Raw genomic sequence first — 15,549 nt, forward strand, 5'->3', positions numbered from 1 at the left:
AAAACACATGAATAGACAGTTAAAAACAAAATAGAAATATTAGGACACATAAAACACAAGAATAAAAGTTACAAGAAAAAAAGTCATAAGAAATTTAAAGAAATGAGCAGTCATAGTTAGTCTATGGCTAATATTACACCATGTGATGCAAAATACTTGTTTGGCTGCAGCCAAGGGAATAACAGTACTCTTCACACATGCACAAACAAGTAACGCGCTATAAGCCTGACGCCTGGGATCCTGAGTTGACACCACTCAGATGCAAAGTGAGCACCTGAAGAAAAGTTGTTTCAGTCCCCGGTTATCCCTAACAGCAACTGAAAATAAGCAGCGAGGGGGAACTCCTGGTTGTGCACTGTGTCAGCAAAATAACAATGTGGAAGGAATCCCTGCAGCATACACTATACTTTCAATTGGGATGCTAAGAAAGGAAACACTTTTATCTTTAACTTTAGACGGGGACTGAGACAACAGTAATGGCTACATTCACTCATCTCTTGACCCTTTTCTAATTATCCCTTCATTGTTTTAAATATACAAAATTAAGTGTCTCCATACCAACAGCACTAGGTTTCATCTTCAAAGAGCTTGTGATCAATAGTCCAAACCCCAAAAGATATAAAATTACAATTACATGAAACAAAAGGGAAGCGGTAACTATTCACATCGACACAGCTGAAACCAGCAAATATTTGGCTTTTTTATGTGTCATGATAGTGGCATGGCAATGTCACTCCACCACTTTGGTTCTGAATGGAAATACCTCATCAACTATTGGATGGATTTCCATTCAATTTGGTTTGGACATTTATGCTCCCCTTTTGATGAATTGTAGGAACTTTGGTGATCCCCTGACTTTTCATGTAGCGCTATGATCAGTCAACTTTTTAATGTATCCAATACTGTTGTTTGTGACCAAATACCTGCCAAAGCAATGGCATTGTGTTTGACGCTGATCATAAACTAAGATGGGAAATTTGGCAAACATTGCCATCTTAAGGATGGAAGTATTGTCATTGTGAGCATGCTGACATTAGCATTAGGCTCAAAGCACAGCTGAATACAGACTCACAGAGCTGCTAGAATAGCTGTAAACATTGTCATTTAGTTTATAATTGATTGATTTGTTTAAGGCCTATTACAATGTCAGGAAATTTCTTGGCTTGATGTCTGACCACCAGCCTAAAACTCGAAGAATTTCAATTTAAAACAACAAGAACCATCAAAAAGTCACATTTTGCTTGATAATAATTCTAAATGGTTTTAGTTTTGGTTCTAAATATATTACACATGACATACATTAAGCAGATTATTTTGTAATCCACATACATCAGGAGCCAGTTCAGCCATTCAATGTCTTGCTGAAGCACACTTGGACTTGTGATCATCATAACCCACCCATACTGCAACTTTGAACTAACCCATTACACCAACTGAGCTACAGTCACTCTATTTTGTTCCTCCCAAAAAAATCCCACCAAGAGAGGTGATGATAATTACAACAGAACAGATTCCAAAACAATATAATACGTATGTAATAATAATACTCCAAAGAGCATCTGCTTAACATTACACTGCACTTGAAAATCTGCACACACACACACACACACACACACACACACACACACACACACACACACACACACACACACACACACACACACGCAAAAAAAAAAAATCTAAACAGCTGAGTGGAGTTAGGTAGCTTCTGATGAGCTGAACCTGACACTTCAGCCTGTGTGTGTTCACAGTGCCGAGGTCCTTGGCGGGATATGTGTAAGGCCATCAAGGCAATAATAGCATAGAATGATAAAATAAACCCCATTAAGCCTCCTTACTTCACCACATAGACAGCTGGGGACTGGGTGAACATGAGAATGACAGGCTGTGGAAGTACTATACACTCACAGACTGACTCTCAGCTTCCCCTCTGGCTTTATTTTCATACTTATCAGTGAGATTTATATATATATATATATATATATATATATATATATATATATATGCATCCTACATGACCTTATGCAAGTAACATTCACTCAATAACCCAGTTACATTTGAAGTCAAGACATGGTTTGCTGAGATTTAAACACATAAACCACTCAGTTGGCAGCCATGTCATACTGCATGGTACAAATTCTCCCTGCTGCTGCTGTGAACCCTGACACGGATGTGGGTGGGTCTACCCTTGCTTTCCTGTCCTGCCTTAGCTGTACAGCGGTGTGGGCACTGCCTGCAGCCACCCGGTGGGGGTGGGGTGGGATACTGCTTCTTGAGCCCTCTGCTTAATGAAGGAGATGACAAGCGCGGGGGGAAATCAACCCACTGGGAGCTCAGGGAGAAATAATGAGGGACTGACTGACTATTCTGCTGGAGTTACGCAACCAGCAGCAACACAGCCCACGTTGTTTGGGCAGCAGTTTATTATTTTTATCTCTTTTTTTATATTCTCATCTACAACCATTCAATGCCAGAGGCTCGGTGACTGATGGGAAATCATCCTTGCTTGTCTGGTAGTTAAAAAAACATTAGAAGATTTAATGTCAAATGAAATGAAAGTCCTGTCTTCAGGCTTCTCTTGAACATGGACATGCTTGTACACTTGATGACCCCAGAGATGCTGTCCATGCGGCTGTAAAATTGATCCTGAAAGTTGATTCAGTGAGTAGAGGGAAATTTAAAGAGGAACTCCAACAATTTAGTATTGATCTTCCATAAAATTTGGGAACTTACAAGAGAAAGGTAAAATTGAAGCAGTCGAGGATCTAGCTAAAAAAACCACTGGATCCTACATTTCCCACAATACAAACAAGAGCATCTTTTTGTTAAACTTTCCCTATCTGGTAAATGACCACCTCATTGTAACTCCTCGTCCTACACCTTTTTGTTAAAAAAAACAAAAATTAAAATCCCAATGACATCATAAGAGCTGTTTTTTCAGACTTGACTCCTCCAGAGCCAAATAACACAAGTGTTTTCTCAGGCTTAGAACAGTAGGGCTACTCCCTGTCACTAGTAAACTATGTGTGGTGTGTAAATTCAGTGGAATGCCCCTTTAAGTTTTGTTCTCAAATACAAAAGCACCCATGAACGTAGCAGGCATCAAAACAAAAAATGCTTATTTTTCAGTTAATCAAATTGATCAAAATGCTGCTTGCTACAAATGGAAAGACAGTTAATAAGTAGGTCATGTATTTCTGTGTGTGTGTGTGTGTGTATTGGTGAGCATGTGCTCACACCAACATGTGTTCCCTGCTACGTATTGCTGCTAGTTTCTCATGCCTCTGCTCTCTGAGAGGCGTTCATATCTACATTTCCACCCACAGCATGTCCTACTTAGTGCCCCTTGGGATTCACCTTTACCTCTGGAGAAGATGAAAAATGCCTCTGTGTCTTTTACAGCCTCCATACTCATGAATTTGCTTATTCTTAGCCTGTCTATTTAAAAAGGTATAAGCCTTTCTGCTCCTCTGACAAAGTGGCATGCAGCATAATTCAGGAAGGGTGACAGAAAATCACTATGGACAAAACATGATCTCCCTTTAAGATAGCCAATTACTGGTGATGAATGTCAGCCAACAGAGGGCAAAATATGCAGAAAGGCATTGTCAAAACCAGGCTGGGTACCTGCCTGCAATCCAAGAGACACACATGCTATTTACATGCGTGCGTGCGCACGCACGCACACACACGCACACACACACAGACACAGACACACACACACACACAAAGACACACACACACTTTCCTCCTTGACCCCTACCTTTCTCTGATTGTGTTGTTCTGTTTTGACAACATCCATGTGGCTTGATGGATGCTCAATTAATCCTAACTTGTGACACGTCGAGTCCACGCTCAACAGCCCTGTTAGAAGTAGGATTTAAAACAGCGGCATCCAGGCTGCTGCGTCCGTGTGGCAGGCGGCCCTTTTGCTCCCAAGGGATTGTGGCTGTTGAAGCATTAATAATGGTCTTTACTAATTCACAGCCATTAAATGCTATCAAGATACGTCAAGATATACAGGAAAGGGAAGAGTGATGTAACCCCATGACAATGCTGTGTGTTCAAATCAAAGCACGACAAGCGTGCACTAGAAGAGTGACAGTCGTTATTGCTTCTGTACTGAATTAGGGGACGTTTGAAGATTTAAAAGTCACTGACAGCTGCAGTCAATTAAGCTAAAAGCTGAAATGGACACCAGACGAGTAGTATGGATGGATGGAGTTCTGTTATCCGCACTAGAATGTATTTTTGTCATTCAAATCCATATAAACTACGTTACGATCCACAACGCATCAGTGCTCAGGATGGAGGTTGACTAGACAGAATGTCATTTTTTTCATAAAGAATCTACTCGAAAGCCTTCAAAGCCCATGCTAGAAATTTTGAAGTAGAGTTTGCTCCAAAACAAGCAACCACATCGTTGTAAGAGCTAGACTTGAGTCAACATTCTAACACCTTCCGACATTGCCATCAAACATACAGTCCAAAGCACACAGAGATAAAAAAGAGGCCCAGAAAAACCTAAACCATGTTGTGCAGCAGAACCAAAAAACAAAATACCTCAATGAGAGAAATGTTGAGTCTCTAATGAGCAGCAGGCACACATACAGTGAATCCAGATAATCACAAGGCATTACATAAAAAAGAGGAATATAATGGATAGAAAGGAATTTAAACTTAGATTCATACAGCAACTTTACTAAATAAATGATATCTTAAAATGCTTTAGCATTTTGTGTTAAATTAAAAATCTATTTACCACAACCCAGTGTAGAAACAAACCATTATATATATATATAAAACCACTTATATAAAACTTTGTTAGCTGGGGGGGTGAGGGGAATAGGGTACTTATTAGTTTAAAAGGACAAGGCTACTGTTTCTATATTTATCTTCCTTCTACAAATCTCTTGAAAACCAACACCAACAATGTTTTAGGCCGTCTTTTAATACTTTCACCCCACCCTGTCTGTGCCCAAAGCCAAATGCTTTCTACAGACAATGTACATCTTAAAACTGTAGTTTTTAGCAAATATTACTCAGAGGTAAATAGTGTTTTTGTTTGGGACTATTTTCAATGAGTTAATTAGTGCACTAGTGAGTATTTACGGCAGCAGCACAGTCTATGTGGGACAACAACAATGGAGCTGGATCAGAGTCCTGTGGATCTGTGGGCTCTACTGGACACAGAGTACTGGCAGCATATGACCAATACAGTCTGTGACAAGATTTATAAACAAGTAAAAAGCTCTATTTTAAACTGGCCTCCAGTGCAGTGTGTGAACTTTTTTCCATTTGAAATTGCAAGAGAGTGAGTGTTCCCAGTCAGCCAGTATAGGAATGAAGAAAGAGTCAACCCACACTATTTTCCCCTGTGGCCTCTTTGGGGACGGGTTGCAGTGCGGCTGCATCTCCTTCACAATCCATAGATCTTTACAGGCTGCCTCGTAATTAAGGGCAACGTTGCAGATTTATGTTAGATTGTGTCTTTATTGAAAGCGGATGAGAAAATCTGACATAAATATTTCAAATGCATACTTTATCACAAGAGATAACCCTAACTGTCTTTTGGGAAAAAATCTGCCGGCCAATATTACATTTTATCAAAACAAATTAAAATGTTTATATTAAGTTGTCAGGATCCAAGTCCACCACTGACAAAATGCACAAGAGAGGCAGTAGCTACAGGGCAGCTACTCTGCTATACAACATTCAGGATCAGTCTCATTTTAAAATGTTAATCAATTCTTTTACTTTTTAATAAAGAAATATCGGTATTTAGTTGAAGTTTGTCATATGATGTGCCTGTGCAGAAGGCTACAGGTTAGCATAAACAGTGGAAGCAGGGAAAACTGCTAGCTTTACTCGGTTTGTTTTTATACTTCAGTTTCTGAACATTAGATACACAGCACAACATGTTATTTGGTAAACTTTTCAAGTTTTTTTTTTCCTTGATTGAAGCTAGTACTCCTTGTTGTAAGTCTTTACTCTCTACGCTAAGCTAACCGTCTCTGGCTGTAGCCTAATATATGAATATCAATTTTCTCATTCGACTCTTGGCAAGAAAGTAAATAAAGGTACTTTTTTAAATGTCAAACTATTCCTTTAACTTTCATTTGAATTAGATAAATACTGATTGTTTTTAAATATTAGCATCATAGCTTTTTCTCTTGCCAATACTTAAAAAACTGCCATAAAAAGACATAATAGGGTGCCCAGATAGCTCAGTTGGTTAAGCAGGCGCCCATCTATAGAGGGTCACTCCTCGACATAAAGGGCTCGGGTTCGACTCTGACCTGTGGCCCTTTGCTGCATGTCATTCCCCCCTCTCTCCCCTTTCACGTCTTCTGCTGTCTTCACAAAATAAAGGGTGAGAATGCCCAAAAAATAATCTTCAAAAAAATGTATATTAAGGCAGATTTAAACATAAACTTAGGCATTTTTTTAGGCATTGTTTCCAAGTTAAAACAATAGATTGATACATCGACAAACACCTAAGGGAGCATACAGATGATTGACCGTCTACGAGCTGACACATAATGTAAAATCCAGTACTGGTGAGTTCATCCTGGTTATTTACAACATAAAACAAGCTCTGTGCGGAGCAGCAAGAAATGCAAAGTTACCACAAGAATACATTTATTTGCTATTTACAGCTGTAAAAACATTTCATTGCCTCTTGTTTGTGGGTTTGCAATTATGTAAAAAACATAAATTACCGGTAATACAATCCCCCAACTTCCACTTCGAGCATGTTCATCCACACACTGAGGCCAGTCCTTCACAGTTATCAAGCTTATCAGTCATGGGGCTTGTGCTTGGAAGAAAATCATTCAACTCTTCCCAATCAGCTGCTCAGTATAGTATTGGACTAAAGTAATGAAGATGTGTCCAACACACCAACACTTCCCTGGGGGTGCAGATAATCAGCTTCTCTGAGCAGCAATGGCTGAAATAGGCTCATAAATCTGTAATATGGACCTGCACTTCAGAGTCCAGCTATTATCTGAATATTGACTTAACCGTACACACATGGCAACCCAATGTGCTTCTCACAACTGGTGGAAGATTGTAAACTGTATGCCAAGAAATCTATGCCACCTATGTCTGAGTAAAATATTGTAATTCTTCCATTCCCAACACTTGATTCCAGTCATGGCAGCAAAGTGCTGTACACTGCAGAGTTGCAGGTTGTGCCAGGGACTCCAGGGCAGCCAAAACTCACAGTAGCTCCCCTCGCTAACTATGCTGCACACACCCCTGCAGGTGTGGTCCACACATCATAACCACTTTATTAATGTACAGCAACATGTTCCAGGAATAACCTCAAAAGCCAAGTGTGCATGATATCACAGGCCTTTTTCCAAATTCATAGACAAGTAAAGCTTAAAAAAATATATATCTAATTTTCTGACAATGCTAATATTTTTAAACCAACAAACCTTTGAGGGAATCTATTTATCATGCCACTAGTAGCAGTACCTGCTGCTGCTCCTCCTCGTGTATGCTTCTGCTGAAAGTCTGAAACCATACAGAGACATTCACATGTAGCAGGACAGACAGAGTGCCTCGACCGCTGTTTTTAAAAGGCTGGAGGACATTAATGGGCTCTGTGACACTGTCTTGATGCAGACTTGAGCTGCCATTGGAGTAATGACAGGGAGAGAATGACACTGGCCCAAACCCAAAGTGAGCCCTGAGGACTAAGGACTAAAGAATCACAGACTTAATTGATCTCAGGTGCTAAGTGAGTGAGTGTGTGAGGCCACATGGACTTAGATAGGTATAAATGGGATTGGGAAAGCACTTCACAAAATCACATTACCATAGGGACATTTAATGACAAAGATGTTGCTGACACTTGCTGAAAAAAATAAGATGAAAACTTAATTTTAAGTTTGTTTCTTTCCACACGGCCAAGAAACAGGAGACGGCCGCCTGATTCCAAATTTTCTAATTCTTGTTTTACAAGCTGGACAACACGTCTGTTCCGTTCCATGGTTGTGTGTTGTGCTGTTGTTTACCTTTGTAATTTCCAGATTTCTCCATGGTCTCCGCGGTAAACGATGGGTAATTCCCTTTGGTGAAGACTGCATCGATGCAGACTCATGGAAAGGGCTTGCTAAGTGTGTACTCAAACCCTCACGCCCTTTGAAATTCCACATTGGGGCATCCCTGAGCTGTTAAACATTTCGCAAGAACGCGCACCAAAGTACGTGAGTCTGTGAGTCTGGACTTTGGGAGTGGGCCACTATGTCTCTATGGGAGAGTGCATATTACTCAGCCTCATCCTGGAAAAACACGGATACAATCAAAAACATTGTAGTTGTGTTTGTTGTTTGTCCCCAGTAAGGGATTTTAAACACTTTTTAAAAAGGACTCCAGGGTAAGTTCTACAGAACTATCAAGCCGTATGGAAGAAGCAAAACTGAAGAAAAAATACATTGCTGTGCAACACTAGAGCACATTTAAAGAACAAGACTGGTGATATTCTACATTTTTCTTATTGTGAACAAATCCCATGAAAAGTCCAACACCAACCATGAGCTGATCTCACTAGTGTTCTCTTTGTAACCAAAGCCTGATTCCTCTGGGCCATTTACCTCTACCGTACTGGCTAACATGTCTTTTTATTACCATGAACATGCAGACTGTAGTTTATTTTGATTCAACCCACATGCACCATAAAGATGACAATAACTCACTAGATTAACAAAGTTGTGTTGATCCGCAATTGAAAACAGTCCATAAAAAAATAAATCACAATTTACTCCTGCTGGAGTAATCTTTGCTAAAAACAATTTTTTTAGGGAACGACTGACCCTTTTTAAAATTCAAACTATATATTTGTGACACGTAGATCTTTGTCTTCAGTAAGAACAGATGGGTTTGCAATGAAGAATGTATTGAGAGACTAAACCACATTGTTGGTTTCTGTGTATTCATAGGATTTGTTAACTATAAGAGAAAGACAGAATAACACCTTTATTATTATCACGCTTTAAAGACTTTCTTAATGAAGTAATAGGTTGCAGTCCAAAATTTGCCGAATTGTAACTCCAAAATATAATAAGCAAAATGTATGTTAACAATTTGTGTGTGAGTGCAAGTGTAGCTAAATTATTACAAGAATTAATTGTCAACCAGGAACTCAAGCAACTTAACATATAATCTGTTTCAGTCTAAATGCCTGTCATCCCTCACATTGCAGCAGTGAAGAGCTAAACTCAGATTTGACCTAATCTGATTAAGTTAAACAGCTTGTCCATTGATACCTGTCGGACTGTGAGGTTATCACAGCAAAGCCTCAATGTCTTGCGGAGTGAGACAGAGGCTGGCCGCCCCGCAACTCCCTGTGCGTTGTTAGTCCAGCCATTACATTCCATTGCATCAGATCCTAAAAAGTAAGTGTCTGCCAAATGAAAACCCTCATTTGGGTTTGGAGAGAAGAAATGCTGTTTTCTCAGCCTTCTATGTACTCATGTGCTGGTTCATTTGAAATATCTGGCCTTGCTTATGCCGAAGAAAAACTACATTATGATACAAAAAATAGTCTATTTGATAAGGCTCACATCCAACATAGGCCACAAAAAAAAAGAAAACTATATATATATATATATATATATATATATATATGAGACACGATTGATTTTGTACCAATTCATGTGCTCTGTCTAAAGAAAGAAACCACCCACATCATGATTCCAACACTTGCCTCATTTAACATAATCCATAATGCATAAAGATAAAATCTCCACCTGACCAAATGTCTAAAAAAAAAAGTAGGCTCTAATAAGTTACTACGTCTTTACTTGGAATGAAACTGATAGGACTCTGAAAATAGCCTGCCTGAGCTCTGAAATATTCAGCATGTGAGAGAGTGTGTGTGTGTGTGTAATAATTTGAGGCTTCAGTGCAGCCCAAGCAGAGTGACTGCCCTGGACAACAAGCACTATTTGTTGTCTGCTTTGACAGAGCCAGTAGCCAGGGACTCTATTCAGGAAGCTCCCTGGTGATACTTTGTGTGTTTTACAGCAGCCGTTTGTGTGTGTGTGTGCGCGTGTTATGTGTGTGCGTGTTATGTGTGTGTTTGTTGTACCATGTCCTCTCTGGTCAGTGACTGACCCTGGGTTTTATCCCGCCAGATTAATTGCCGGATTCAACGTCATCTGGGATTTACTGTTCAAGACAAGCAGGATGCTGCAGACAAGAAAGTGTGGGCATTCTGTGAGGGCAATTAAAAACCTTGCTACAAGAAACACATTTCCTGGATGATGCTATTTTAGTCAATGATTTAGCAGAGTGTTTGCTGTTAGTGATTGTTTTCATTGATTTGTTTATGATGCCTTTTAATTATCAAGCCGGCGCCACAGGATTAGGACAAACTGATGAGGAAAAAGAAATGCAGTGGTACATAAATCACAATTGATTTGGCCGCCTTGATCATCCATGTCCGTGGAGTAGATTCAAGCAAAGAAGATGAAGTGAGTGAGTAAAAATGAAGGCTACGTCCAAGCCTCACTTCTGATCTTGAGTTATACCAGTGTCCAGTTACTTATCAAAGAAAACAAGTCCAGATCTTCATTTGGTGACCACAGGCCAGGAGGTCAATGAGTCAGAGTGGTTCATGTACTGTATGTCATTGTTACTAAGCAGGGTGGGGGGGTGCAGGAAGGTGAGGGTGGTGCAGGAAGGTGACCTTTTCTCCAACAGAGCACTGGGTGTAGCAGGAAGTTGTGGTCCCTCTGGCCACCAGGCACCTTGTGGCTCAGTGGAATGAGTGCCTGGTGGAAGAATGTCAGAGCCCCGAGATCCAAACAACCGTAGCCTCCTCCTGCGAGGTCCATGGACACCTGTGTGTGTGTGTGTGTGTGAACACAGTTCTTGTGTACTTGCCTGATTTTCGTGTGCTGGACTCAAATCCAAAAAGTGTGACTGGCCTGCACAGACTAATGAAAATCTCGAAGTTAATGAAAACTGGAACGCTCCTGACTCATGAGGGGGATTTGTCGTTGATGTCATCACCACATGGTGAAGCGGCGACTTTTGTGCAAAACAACAGAGAGAAAATGTGTTTTCGTTCAGTCGCTGTAATCTGTAGAGCAGCTGTTGAGCTGTTTTCAGGGACTTTACACATCTGGAAGTGGACATTTCTGACAATGTAAACATACGTCATCGGTTACATGATAATTGTTTTGTTTTTTAAACATTAAGCAATGTACTAATGAACTGATTATTGATAAATGCTATTGTTAGTGTAAGCACACGATTTGAACATTTCCATTGCTTCATTGAGGTGGTTTTATTCTAAGATGGACAAAATGTATAAAATATACGTATGCAATGTAATTAGGGGTGTGGAATAAAAGAATTGTGTAAAATCACCTTCTACAACATTGATAAAGGGACAGTGATGAAGGGACAGCCATGTCCACGATAATGTTTTACAATTTATATAAAATGGTGTTTTTCTTCATGCACCATAGCCAAACTGTTGATTTGACCCCTGATCATTGGGGGTGTTGTTGGTAGCCTAGTATAGCAGACATTTTACAGTGCCAGTGATGCATACAGGGATGTCGCCAGTACAAGGGAATAGTACAAGTACAGGGAGAGTACCCGCCCCCTGTAGTAAACCCAGCTCACTCCAGCAAATACAAAAATATCACGTTCTCAGTCGCAAATTGTTTAAGATTTTAAATTCTAAAATAAGCCTCCAGTGCTAAAGTTACAGTCCACTCCAAACACGATATACATTGACAGGGCTCCTTATGTTTCTCTGCTTCAGCTGAACAATGGAGGTGTTTTCGTCGATACTGTGTGGCTTGCTGTTGAGCCCAGTATCCTCTCTGCACTGAGGGCTGCAGATCAGAATTGGCAACCGAACAACGTAAATAATCTACGGCTGGAATTCCAAATTCATGCGCGTTAAAATAAGAATCGTGTGTGTGACATTTTTGCAATACATGTGCGCCTTACCTTTATCTTGACTTGAAGAAATGCTCTCCTCCTCTTTCGGATTTGCAACCTGTGTTATTATGGACGTGTTGTCCATGGAAACGAGATGGTATGCACCTTCGGCTACACCGTTTTATTCCTTGGCAAACATTACCAAGCGCACTACAGTCCCCTGGCTGTGCACAGGCTAAAGCGTCCGCTGTTTGCAGCATTAAAATCCCATTTTATTCGAAGCATGCAGTCCCATTTCCCCGGAGCTTACAAACAAGACGAAATGCCAGCTGAGAGGAAGGGTCCAAACATCTGAGGTGACTGTCCGATGTGCAGGAGACAAACAAAGCGTCAGTCCTGCATTTAAGTCGTGTGTGTCCGCGGTGGCAGGCAGCATAGCACCCCTCCTGCTGCTGCTGCTGCTGCTGCTGCTGCTGCTGCTGTACGCAATGGCTTCAATCCACACACTACAATATCAACTGCGTGATACGGTTACAGTGTTTACCCAGAGATGGCGACCGTCCTCCTGCCACAGGGCCATGCAAGCTCACTACATCACGCCTTCAATATTTCTATTATCCTTCTCAGTCCAGCCTGAAAAAAAGCTTTCAGTCCGCCACCCACTCACTGCCTGTTCACTCTTATCATTCAAGCTTTATTATAGGCTCTCAGCACAGATTTACAGGAAATTATTTAACATTTTGCTTGAGAATAGAGATGCTCCCAAACATAGAAATGGCCCAAAAAATAATAATAAGTTAGTTCATTTTTGGAAATACTTTTTCTGACAACCAGGATGTCTGAAACAGGCCTATAAGGTCAAGAGTCACCAACCCAAACTCGTCTTTTTTATTACATGTTCTATATTCATTTAACTGCTAAAATGTAGGAACTTAACTTAATTTCGGCAAATGTCATCTCCCTGTAGGGTTTGATTGATAAAGCTTTAAATTACCTAGCAACCATTGTAAAAACATGTGCAGCATAGGCCAGATATCCTCTGATTGTAACATCTTGGTTAAACTCAGTAAAACTCCCAAAAACATCTGATTCTATTTCCAATAATGCAATTCAAGAGTATGTATTGTTTTTGTCAGAGCCTTCCTGGTACAGAATCAGAACCAGCTTTATTTGCCAGGTGTGAGGACACATACGAGGAATTTGACTTAGGTTGGAGCAAGCCTTGGAGCAGCTCATGTATTTTGTTTTGTCAGAGCCTTCCTGGTAAAGGACTCTTACACCTCATAATGCAGGTTTTTGGATAAAAATAAAAACAAGCCCAAGCTGAGACGACCCTGATGACATCACTAGGACATCATTAGGTTTATTTTCTCAGACTTGACAAAACTCCTCCAAAGCCACAGAAGATTTTATACAGTCTGTGTAAAATCAGCAAATTGCCCATTTCATTTGTTGTTTACATCATATGCTCCATCTCTTGAACTGTGCACCGCAGACCTGATAAACAATCATTATTCAGGCTATTTCAGCCTTAGCAGACCGTAGAATAAAAACAAGAAAGCTAAATTGTTTTTTTGGTTTGTTGCCAGCAGTGACGCGCCTGTGTGTTTGTCCTTCACCTTCGCTGTCACTTTAATGGAGCTGAGGCCCACACGGCCCTAAATGACCACACCTGAAAGACAAGGGTACAATATGATGGCATATGGACAGGACAAAACAGCAGTAAGTGCAGGCTGTCATCTGTTGATGCTGCTCATAATTAGTATGTAATCTCCCAGCCGACATCATGTTCTCAATTTGGGTCAGCGCCTCTGCTCTGATGTTTACAATAATGCATACAATTGATACTGCAACACAGGTCTCTGAGCCACTTTGCACAATCACTTCTCAGCACTTGACAATCGGTGTCAGGTTACTGTGTCCGCCACTGGAAATTCTGTAGGTACGCAAATCCATTAATACAGTCATTAGTTACACATTACAAACCCTTCATAAAGCATAACGTGTTAGAAAATATTAACACAAGGGCTTTTGGTTCATCCTATAAATATTAGGTGGAGTTGTTTACACTCACAGTTGGTTGATCTTTAACATGCAAAATGTTTTATGAAGGTTGGTTATACATTGAAAACATTCAATTTAATTTAAAAAAAAACTGAAGTAGCAGGCAACAGCAGTCAGTCCAGGACAAACAGTTATGTGGTCGTCAACTGGATGGTGAACCAAGCACAGCACTCACAGCTTATTGGGGGCACAGATCATGACTCTTTTTAAAATCACAGCTGCGGGGCACAAGCACTTCCTCACCCTCTTGTTGGTAACGGCAGTGGTGACTGGTTAGTGTCAAAGATATGAAGAAAAACCCACACATAATGACCCAATACTACCTTCAGACATGAGGCTAAACACTGGAGTGATCAGTGACATCAAACAAGCTTGGCCCTCTGACATTTCACTTTCCCTAGAGCGACGTGTTTCTGTTGATGAATAATTAAAATGGATATAGTCTTCATATTAACTTTGATAGGACACGGATGATCTTTTTCACCTACTTCAAGTACAGCTGGTGTGCTGTCAGACGGCAGGGTCCTTGAATGTTTTATGAATGTGGGTGTAGTTCAGTGAGGAATTGGAATCACATAATCCCCTCTCTGCATGGGACTCTTTCACGTTGTTTCCTCAAGATGTTGAGACTTCAAGGTCCACCTCGCATAAACAATGACATGGTGAACATTATACAGGGACACGGCTCAGTACAAGAATAGAAGATCGTCTTATAATGTGAAGCAGTATGATTGCAATAAAAGCCTTTCTTTTGTGTTTTGAGCAGAAAACATCCTCTTTTGTAAACACATTTTTGTTATTATCATAGACCATTTAATGTAATATGATTACACCACTTTAATACCTGGAATCTCAGTTTCAAAAGTCTTGGACACAAATTAAAAGGATTAAAAGGCATGCATGGTATAAACTTTTGCTCCTCAGTAGGCTGATATCTAGATGGTATGAATACCTCCTGATAGACCTTTGCAGATTAAAACCATATGCCCATATATTCTTTTACAGTCATATGTGTTAAAAAAAATGATCAATAAAACACTAATAATTTGTGGCTGTAGGATCTGTAAAAACATCAAACGACAACAAAATAATTAGGTTGCCTGTGGTGCCACCTTGTGGAATATATCTAGACTGCCTATAAGCTATTTTTGAAAGAACTGAATTTGTAATGCGGATGCATTTAGAAAGCTTATGGAACATATATCCTGTGTATTTTATTCAGTAGCTAATCCCTACCACAAAATATATATTTATAATCCAAATCAGATATATTAAAATCCAACATCTAATCTCATCACCATAATGCTTTGTGAAACATCTTCTTAGAGGCATTTTCTTTTTGGCATTAAAAGAGAATACTAGTAGTCACATTTTTATTTGATTGATGCTTCTCCTACTGCTACTGATTTATCCTTGTGATTCTCTTTTACTTTCCATTTGATTCCTCTAACTCTTGATCTAGTTGTAAATGGACTACACAAAACCATGTGTGCAATGTTTCCTCAAACTGTGGCTGTTTTTTTAAGAGCTAAAGCAAAGAAAATTTTGAATCCAAGCACCTTCACTTTAAAA

General features: G+C 40.0%; 1 protein-coding gene across 3 annotated transcripts in view; it reads right to left on the reverse strand.

The window, feature by feature from the left end:
- ctdspla (CTD (carboxy-terminal domain, RNA polymerase II, polypeptide A) small phosphatase-like a) overlaps window positions 1-12,535 on the reverse strand; it is a 29,914-nt gene extending 17,379 nt beyond the window's left edge. The window contains exon 1 of one of the 3 annotated variants that reach the window (XM_032504377.1): window positions 11,983-12,535. In XM_032504377.1, coding sequence (XP_032360268.1) covers window positions 11,983-12,058 — 76 coding nt within the window. In that variant the 5' untranslated portion in view covers window positions 12,059-12,535. The remainder of the gene's footprint in view (window positions 1-11,982) is intronic. The other 2 variants (XM_032504378.1, XM_032504376.1) reach the window with 2 other exon arrangements.
- Between the last annotated feature and the right edge of the window lie 3,014 nt (window positions 12,536-15,549).

The sequence above is a fragment of the Etheostoma spectabile genome, chromosome 22, assembly GCF_008692095.1.
Source record: "Etheostoma spectabile isolate EspeVRDwgs_2016 chromosome 22, UIUC_Espe_1.0, whole genome shotgun sequence".
NCBI classification, from domain to species: Eukaryota; Metazoa; Chordata; class Actinopteri; order Perciformes; family Percidae; genus Etheostoma; species Etheostoma spectabile.